The sequence below is a fragment of the Pelodiscus sinensis genome, chromosome 19 (assembly GCF_052426305.1).
Source record: "Pelodiscus sinensis isolate ZL-2025 chromosome 19, ASM5242630v1, whole genome shotgun sequence".
Lineage (NCBI taxonomy): Eukaryota > Metazoa > Chordata > Testudines > Trionychidae > Pelodiscus > Pelodiscus sinensis.
The window spans coordinates 2,021,602-2,030,972 of record NC_143070.1 but is presented as its reverse complement, the minus strand read 5'-3'; the positions used below and the strand labels follow the sequence as shown (position 1 = coordinate 2,030,972).

Below are 9,371 nucleotides of genomic sequence, written 5' to 3'. Positions count from 1 at the left end.
CACAACATCCCCCCACACACCCTGGGTTCCCCTTTGGCAGGGGCACATCTTGGTGCCCTCAGCAGTGTCCTTCTTCAGTCTCCCCCTCTTGGAAAAGAGCGGTGCCCCCAGGCGTCCACTCCTGGAGACGCCGTCTGAGCCTTTTCTTCAGGGCGTTACACCAGAGTCCTCACACAGCTCAGTGGGCACCAATAAAATCTCCCCACAGAGCACCACGCTCTCAGCCAGCCAGTCACCCGGCCTGCATACCGCCAGGTCTCTGTTCCTCTGCTCCTTTTATAGGGCCTTCCTGGCCCATGATTGGCTGCTTCTTCCAATGCCACTCTAGCCTGCCTGGAGGACTTCTCTATAGTCTCTCTGGGGAAGGTGTGGCAGGACTACAAAGCATCCAGCAGGCGGCCTCGGGGCCTGGTCTGTCCCGTCACACCCCTACTTTGGTTTTCCTGCCACGTATCTATTAAGTGTGAAGTGGCCTGCAGCGTCCAATGGGGACGTGAGTTTTGCTTCTTTAAAATGGATCCAGCCCCGCAAATCCACAGATCCCCACAATTCGTTTTTGTGGATATGGAGGCGGATTCCGATACAAATTTCGTATCTAGAACTCTGCAAATCTGTGAATATCCCAGGTCTATCTGCAGGAACCTGCGTCCGTGGCTCCTTTTTGCAGATGCGAACGTAGGTACCTGGTAGGTGTCATGCAGGGCTTTAAAAATGGAAGCCAGGGAGACAAAATGGAGTCAGGGGAACGTCTCTGGCATCAGCATCATCCCCTCATGCGTCTGGCCTGTGAGTCAGGTCTCACGGTGAGGCGAAAGGGAAGCCGTGTGGAAGGCAGCGCGAATCAGCTCAGAGTTTGGACTCAAGAGTTGGCCAGTTTCGGTGTGTTTCCTGCAGGCGTTTGGTCTCCCCCTCTGTCAGAGGGAAAGCGCGTTTGTTTCCTAACTAGAGAGGAACCGACTGATTTGCAAACACCTCCCGCTGTGTCCGTCACAGACGCACGTTCCAGGCGCGTGGGGAGGGAAGAGGAGACAGGGAGAGGGGGCCGGGAGGCCGGCCCTGTGGCTCAGATTTAGAAGGTGGCGGCCGGCCGGGCGAGACAGGAGCAGCGGGAACGTGCACGTCAATGAAGGGAGCAAACTGCGAGGCAGGACCTGGAGCCGGCTCCCCCCCACCCTGTCTGCCTGGCTGCGCCTGCACCTGGGGAAGGGTCATTTGCCCACCTGCCGTCCCAGCTGGGCCCCTGGGGCAACCCCTCCTACCTGAACCCCTTCCCTGCCCCGGCCCAGCCCCACGCCCCCCCTCGCTGCTCAGGGGACCTGCCCGGGGCCCAGAGTGGAAGGAACAAGGTGCGTGGAGCCCCGGGGGCCGGCTGGACTCGGAGGAGGGACCGTGGGGCCCGATGAAGCCTGATAGGAATGAACAGTCAGCAGCTGTTCGCTCTGGCGGAGCAGGTGTGATATCAGGGCGGCCGCTCTCCCTCCAGAAACAGGGACAGACTCCAGGAATCCCGGCTCCAGCCCCTACCCCCCTGCTCACACCCGCTTCCTCTCCGCAGGGGGGCCAATAGCGCCTGTGGGCCCCCAGCAAGGGGTGGGGGGCTGGGTTAAAGGGCCTGGGGCTTTGCAGCTGGGTGGGGACCCAGCCCCGAGCTCCATGTCCCCGGGAGAGGGGCCGGTCCCCACGCCTGGCCCGGTGCCGCCCTCAGGCCCTGGACTGCCCGGCTCCAACCTCCTGGTAGCCCCTGGAAGGAGAGAGCAGAGGGGAGGGTCAGGGGGTGTCACGGCCCCACTCCCGCCCCGGAGAAGGCGACGACTCACCTGCGTCTTCTCCACCACAGCCCCACTGCCAGGGCCAGGGCCCCCAGGGCGATGGCCACGGCCAGGCCGGGCCCCCAGTGCCGGCTGCGCTCTGTAACACACAAGGGGGCTGTGCTGGGAACGTGTCCCCTCTGCCTCCCCCACTGCCCACTCCCTGGCTCCCTCATCTTCTCCCATGGCCCTCAGCCCCCTCAACCCCCCACTCTTACAGCTGCCCCATGGTGCCCCCTGCTCCTGACCCACAGCCCTGCCCTCCTATCCCCATTCCCTCTGCCTCCCCTGCAGTCTGCCCAGCCCCTCTTCCCAGCCCCTCAGGCCCTCCCCAGCCCTGTCCCCTCAGCTCCCCCATCCCACCCGGCTCAGTCCTCTCACCCCGCCTCATCTGTGCTGCCCTCAGGCCCCAGCCCAGCCCTGTCCGCCTCAGCTCCTCCACGCTGCTCCCCCCCCCGTCCCACCCTCCCCACTCTCTGCCTCCCAGGCCTGCTGCCTGCACCCACCCCGGCCCACACAGGACGGGCAGAAGAGCCCCCAGGGACCATCTCCCCTCCCTGCCCTCTGGGACGTGCACCTACCCCAGGGGATCAGCAGGATCCGGCCCCCCAGGCTGCTGTGCTGCACCCGGCAGGCGTAGCTGTGCCCGTCGCCCGGCCCCACGGCCAGGGAGCTGCGCAGCTGGTAGGTCAGGTCGGCGTTGGGCAGGATCCCGCTGGAGTTCAGCCGCCAGCCCGGCTCCACCTCCTCCCCGTCCTGCAGCCAGGCCACGCGGACGGCCCGGGGGTAGAACCCGGTGACCCGGCAAACCAGCAGCCACGGCATGGGGGGCTCGGCTGGGGGAGGCTCCCGGACAAACACCACGGCGACCGGCCGCTCTGGGACAGGGAAGAGACGGGGCAGGGGAGAGGGGACCAGTCAGCCGGAGCCACAAGGACTCAGTCTGGACCGGCTCCATGCCCAGGGTCGGACGTTGACCCGCTCCTGGCCAAGCCCAATTCTCCCCTGCTCTTGCTCAGTGTCCTTCTCTTCCTGTCCCAAACTGCACTTGTGCGTGGGGCTGAGATCCCTTCAGAAACAGCCCTGGGACCTCACTCCAGAGCTGGCTGCATCAGAGCGCCCAGGGAGGGAGTCCAGTGTAAACAGCCCTGGGACCTCACTCCAGAGCTGGCTGCATCGGAGCGCCCAGGGAGGGAGTCCAGTGTAAACAGCCCTGGGACCTCACCCCAGAGCTGGCTGCATCGGAGCACCCAGGGATGGAGTCCAGTGTAAACAGCCCCGGCGCCCCACCCCAGAACTGGCTGCACTCGGGGCGTGGGGCCCGGCCTCACCTCTCCTCTCCAGGGACGCGTTCCCGTGCTGGACGAAGCTCCTGAGCTCCTGAGGGCAGGTTGATCCCAGCAGGAACTGGAGCATGACGGCCACGACCCGGTTGTAGTTCAGCACCTCCGCGGTTCTGCGCGCCAGCGGGTCCTGCCGCCGCGCCACCCACCTGCCGGTGTCCACGGCGAAGCTGACCCAGTCCTGGCCGTCCATGGCCGCGTCGCAGAACGGCCGCGCGATGCCGTTGGGGGGCTGCTCGCAGCCGGTGGAGAACTGCACCACGAAGGGGTCTGGAAGAGGGGAAGGGTTAGGGGGAGAGGGCACCCAGAGGTGAGCGAGCAATAGAGACGGGGGATAACGAGGGGACATTGGGTGCCTTAAGGGGCGCACGTAGAGTCGGATTGGCTGGGAATCTCCCTGGGGCAACGGGGAGGAGGCGGTTCCGGGGGCTCATTTGGGGTCACTCGGTCTGGGAGGCGGCGCCCGTCCCAAAGAGGCGTTGAATATTTTTAGGAAGGGAATTGGGCTGCTCTGGTGAAAACCGTGGCCCAGAGCCTCAGGGCACAGACAGAAGTTTGGCTTCCCAACGTTCGACCTGTGGGGGGGGGGGGCAAGCCAGGCAGGGGGGCACCTCTGCCCACAGAGAGCTCACACCGTGGCCAGGGAGCGTTTCCGCCGCCGGGCCTCAGGGCGTGGAGCGTCACACCCGTGGTGGGGAAACGTGTCACCGCTGCGGCCCCGCAGCATCCGTCCAGCCCGGCCACGGGGAGGTTGCTGCGGCTGGGAGCTGTGACCACAGGGCGGGCTGTGACCCTGCAGCGACACCCCCCCCAGGGCAGGTGGAAGAGACACCGGCCTTGCCACAGAAGGGGGCACATGTGGGGGCAGAAGGTTTCTGCACATCCCCTCCCCCCCCACTTAGGATTTGCTGCTGGTGCCAGGGCAGCCCCTGGGCGTGGTAGCTGGGAAAAGGGGCCGGGGACCGGCCGTCTCGCCTCCGATCCGCCCCCTCCGGACACGCCGCGCCGAGGGCCCCCCCGAGACGGCGCCCAACTCACAGCCCCGCCCGGCCTCCTGCGCCATTTCGTTCTGCAGGCGGACGAAGTCGGCTATGTAGCTGCAGACCAGCGCCACCAGGTCCTGCCACTGCTGGGGGGTCAGGCCCCGGCGGGCCCAGGGCTGGAGGAAGCGGAGCCGGCCGGTGCCGCAGTCCCAGGCGTGGGTCTCCTGGTCGCCCAGCAGGGCCGTGCCCTCGGTGCGCGAGGCGCTGGCGTTGGGGACGAGGGTGGTTTGGAGCAGCCGGAGGAGGAGAGAGGCTGGGGGGAGAGGCGGGGAGGCTGCGGGAGGGGGCAGGAAACGAGCAGGACAAAGCAGGTGGGGAGAGAGATTAACGAGTCTCAGCCTCGTTAGGGGGCTTGTGGTCTCCCTGGTGACCCCCTCATCTTCCTCACCCCCCTCCCCCTCCGGCGTGGGTCACTAGCCGAGTGCGCTGCTGCCCCCCGGCCCTGGCATTACCCCCTTCCCAGCTCTCCATGAGCCACACGGGCGGGGGGGTCCCCACTTACAGGCAAAGGCCCCCCAGGCCCAGGGGAGGAGCAGCAGAGGCAGCAGCATCCTGGCCGGGGAAGGAGGATTAGGGGGCCGGGCAGAGGAGCCCGGGGGCCCAGGGTTCCCACGTGGGCTGCCAGTTCCTCCCGAGGTGCCCACACTTCTGCCGCAGCTTCCCGCTGAGCCTGGCTCTGCCCCGCAGCTGCCAGCCCCGAGCCAATCAGGGCCCAGCCCCTCGGGGAGCCGCGGCCCCGGGGGAGCAAGAGCAGAGCCAGGTGCCGCCCCAGGGCCCCCGAGTGCATGTGAGAGACACCCCCTCCCCCAGCCCCCCCAGGCTGGGATCCCCGTGGCCCCATGGCCCTGCCTGCCGGGGAGAGCCCCCTGCTACTCCAGCCCTGACCCCTAGTGCCTCCCCGGGGCCATGGGGCCGCCCTGCCTGCTGGGGAGAGCCCCCCGCTACTCCAGCCCTGCCCCCTAGTGCCTCCCCGGGGCCATGGGGCCACCCTGCCTGCCGGGGGAGAGCCCCCCGCTACTCCAGCCCTGCCCCCTAGTGCCTCCCCGGGGCCATGGGGCCGCCCTGCCTGCCAGGGGAGAGCCCCCCGCTACTCCAGCCCTGCCCCCTAGTGCCTCCCCAGGGCCATGGGGCCGCCCTGCCTGCTGGGGAGAGCCCCCCGCTACTCCAGCCCTGCCCCCTAGTGCCTCCCCGGGGCCATGGGGCCACCCTGCCTGCCAGGGGAGAGCCCCCCGCTACTCCAGCCCTGCCCCCTAGTGCCTCCCCAGGGCCATGGGGCCACCCTGCCTGCCGGGGGAGAGCCCCCCGCTACTCCAGCCCTGCCCCCTAGTGCCTCCCCGGGGCCATGGGGCCACCCTGCCTGCCGGGGGAGAGCCCCCCGCTACTCCAGCCCTGCCCCCTAGTGCCTCCCCAGGGCCATGGGGCCACCCTGCCTGCCGGGGGAGAGCCCCCCGCTACTCCAGCCCTGCCCCCTAGTGCCTCCCCGGGGCCATGGGGCCGCCCTGCCTGCTGGGGAGAGCCCCCCGCTACTCCAGCCCTGCCCCCTAGTGCCTCCCCAGGGCCAAGGGGCCGCCCTGCCTGCCGGGGGAGAGCCCCCCGCTACTCCAGCCCTGCCCCCTAGTGCCTCCCCGGGGCCATGGGGCCGCCCTGCCTGCAGGGGAGAGCCCCCCGCTACTCCAGCCCTGCCCCCTAGTGCCTCCCCAGGGCCAAGGGGCCGCCCTGCCTGCCAGGGGAGAGCCCCCCGCTACTCCAGCCCTGCCCCCTAGTGCCTCCCCGGGGCCATGGGGCCACCCTGCCTGCCGGGGGAGAGCCCCCCGCTACTCCAGCCCTGCCCCCTAGTGCCTCCCCGGGGCCATGGGGCTGCCCTGCCTGCCGGGGGAGAGCCCCCCGCTACTCCAGCCCTGCCCCCTAGTGCCTCCCCAGGGCCATGGGGCCGCCCTGCCTGCTGGGGAGAGCCCCCCGCTACTCCAGCCCTGCCCCCTAGTGCCTCCCCGGGGCCATGGGGCCGCCCTGCCTGCTGGGGAGAGCCCCCCGCTACTCCAGCCCTGCCCCCTAGTGCCTCCCCGGGGCCATGGGGCCACCCTGCCTGCTGGGGAGAGCCCCCCGCTACTCCAGCCCTGCCCCCTAGTGCTTCCCCGGGGCCATGGGGCCACCCTGCCTGCCGGGGGAGAGCCCCCCGCTACTCCAGCCCTGCCCCCTAGTGCCTCCCCAGGGCCATGGGGGCTGCCCTGCCTGCCAGGAGACGGAGCCCCGGACTCGGGGCCAGAATCAGGCCGGCAAACGGGGCCCGGCCCGAGGCCTCGGATTTGGGGGTGTCCATGAATTTACAGCTCAGCCTCCTGCTCCTCGCCCCACCCAGGGGCTCCGGCTGCCCACGGCTGCTCCTGCGCCCTGGCCCCGCACCCCAGAGCCGGGCTGGCGCAGAGGGAAGTTCGGGGGGGGGGAACCACGCCCCAGCCCAGCTCAGCCCCCAGTGGGGTCTGGGTCCCCCAGCGGAGGGGGGGGAGCCGGGCTGCACCTCAGCGACTGGTAACGTCCCTGGGGACAGAGAGGGAGGTGCCAGAAAGGGGAAGGGGGGAGACAGAACAGAAGGGAGGGCAGGGACCCCCCGATTGTCCCCCCGCCCCAATGTCCCCCTCCCCTCCCTTCCCTTATAGCCCCTCCTCGCCCCTCCATCCCAATGTCCCCCTCCCCTCCCTTATAGCCCCGCCCCCGCCCCTCCATCCCAATGTCCCCCTCCCCTCCCTTATAGCCCCTCCCCCGCCCCTCCATCCCAATGTCCCCCTCCCCTCCTTAATAGCCCCTCCCCCGCCCCTCCATTCCCCTCCCCTCCCCTCCTCCCAATGCCCCGCCCCCTCCCTAATAGCCCCTCCCCCGCCCCTCCATCCCAATGTCCCCTCCCCTCTCTAATAGCCCCTCCCCCGCCCCTCCATCCCAATGTCCCCCTCCCCTCCTTAATAGCCCCTCCCCCGCCCCTCCAGCCCCTCCCCCCTCCCTCCCAATGTCCCCTCCCCTCCCCTCCAGCCCCTCCCCCGCCCCTCCATCCCAATGTCCCCCTCCCCTCCTTAATAGCCCCTCCCCCGCCCCTCCATCCCAATGTCCCCCCTCTAATAGCTCCTCCCCCTTCCATCTCTCATAGTCCCTCCCTCTCCCTCTTTAGCCCCGCCCTCTCCCCGCCCGCTCTCTGCCCCGCCCTCCCTCTCATTAGCCCCACCCACCCCCTGGCTCCGCCTCCTCCTTCCCCTCCCAGGCCCCTGCTCATCCGGGCCCCCCCTTTCCCCGGCGCCGGCTCGGGCGGGGCAGCCAATCAGGAGGCGCCTCGCTGGGGCCGGGTCACTAGTTGCCGGGCAGAGGCAGCGCGCAGGGGGGCGGGGGGACCAGAGTTGGCGGGAAAGGGGCGAGGCAGCGGCGCGAGGCGCCAACGGCCGGTGAGAGCGTGAGCGGGGCACGGCCAACGGTCACCTGAGGGAGGGGGAGGAGCCAACGGTTACCTGAGGCGGCATAAGGGGGAGGGGAGGGGCCTGAAGCGATGGGAGGTTGAAGGGCCAGCTGTCACCTGAGGCGGGGGAGGGGAAGGGGCCAGCTGTCACCTGTCACCTGACAGGGTGGGAGGGGGAAGGGCCAACTGTCACCCGAGGGGGAGGGCAGCTATCACCTGAGGGATGCGAGGGGGAGGGGCCAGCTGTCACCTTAGGAGGGGGAGGGGCCAGCTGTCACCTGACAGGGTGGGAGGGGAAAGGGCCAACTGTCACCTGAGGGGGGGGCAGCTGTCACCTGAGGGATGCGAGGGGGAGGGGCCAGCTGTCACCTGAGGGATGCGAAGGGGAGGGGCCAGCTGTCACCTGAGGAGGGGGAGGGGCCAGCTGTCACCTGACACAGGGTGGGAGGGGGAAGGGCCAACTGTCACCTGAGGGATGCGAGGGGGAGGGGCCAGCTGTCACTGGAGGAGGGGGAGGGGCCAGCTGTCACCTGACACTAACAGGGTGGGAGGGGCCAGCTGTCACCTGAGGGGTGGCAGGGGGAGGGGCCAGCTGTCACCTGACGGGTGGCAGGGGGAGGGGCCAGCTGTCACCTGACACTGACAGGGTGGGAGGGGGAGGAGCTAGCTGTCACCTGACACTGACAGGGTGGGAGGGGGAGGAGCTAGCTGTCACCTGAGGAGTGGCAGGCTCTCCTCGCTCAGGTTGCAACAACTGGTACTTTTCCCTTTGGGGGCGCCCGGTTCACTCCGCAGGCTGCCAGCCACTAAAATCTTCTCACCGACTTGAAGTGTGGAAGGGGCCGCGGCGACCCCCTGGTCTGACCCCTGCACATCGCAGGCCCCAGAACCTCACCCTCCGCTCTTGTTTTTTCATTCCAACGAAGCTGTTGCAGAAATTCCCGCCGGCTGCCAGAGACCGACCCCAAATAGAGACGTGTCTTCCCAGAAACCAGGTAAGTTTGCGGCGCAGTTCAGGGACACGGCGCTGTTCAGCTGATCAGAATGACTGCATGTGTCCAGCATCTGGGATGGCAGGTCTGCCCTTGGGATTGACGTCCCAGTGTGCAGAATGGACCAATTAATTGGCTGGTCTGGGTCTGGGAAGTGAAGGTTGGGTGGATTTACAAATGTAAGGCTGTGGAATGGACGGACGGGTCTGTCCTCGATGGAGTGACAGGTGGATGGAGCTGGGACTGGAGGATGGATGGATGGACAGATCGATGGGTGGGTCAACAAAGGTAGATAAGAGAATGGATGGAGCTAGGATCCGAGGATGGTGGAGGGAGGGAGGGAGAGGGCTTGGATCAGAGTGTGGATGGATGAATGGATGGATGCACAGAGGAAGGGGTGGATGGAAGGAGGAGAATCCAGGAGCGACAGATGCTGCTACTACACTAGAGGGAGGTGAAAGTTTTGCCCTGCACACACCACACAGCGGCTGCTGCTCTCCCCAAAGGCCAGGGCGGGTCTGTCCTGACACTCGGAGCAGCCTGGTGTGTGACGCGGGTTCTCTCATCCCCAGATGCTCTGAGCGTCTCCCAGCAGCCTTGGTCCCTCAACCTGACGGCCGGGGAGAACATGACCCTGAGCTGTATCTTTCCAAACACCGATGGCAGCAGAGCCCGGGTGCTTTGGATCTGGGGATCCAGAGATGATGCGTTGCTGGATTCTCACCACCCCTTCTACCAGAGGCGGTTCC

General features: G+C 68.0%; 2 protein-coding genes across 2 annotated transcripts in view; one reads left to right on the top strand and one right to left on the bottom strand.

Annotated features, from left to right (window-relative positions):
• LOC106731324 (uncharacterized) overlaps positions 1–9,371 on the top strand; it is a 35,240-nt gene that overhangs the window by 19,064 nt on the left and 6,805 nt on the right. The gene's annotated exons all lie outside the window — the stretch shown is intronic.
• Positions 1,604–5,005, bottom strand: LOC142825970 (antigen-presenting glycoprotein CD1d-like). Its single transcript, XM_075918322.2, has 6 exons — positions 4,697–5,005; positions 4,190–4,468; positions 3,140–3,421; positions 2,390–2,686; positions 1,818–1,908; positions 1,604–1,741 (listed from the first exon to the last, which is right to left on the bottom strand). Exons 1-6 carry the CDS (start codon positions 4,743–4,745, stop codon positions 1,702–1,704), a joined length of 1,038 nt encoding a protein of 345 aa, XP_075774437.2. The 5' UTR covers positions 4,746–5,005; the 3' UTR covers positions 1,604–1,701.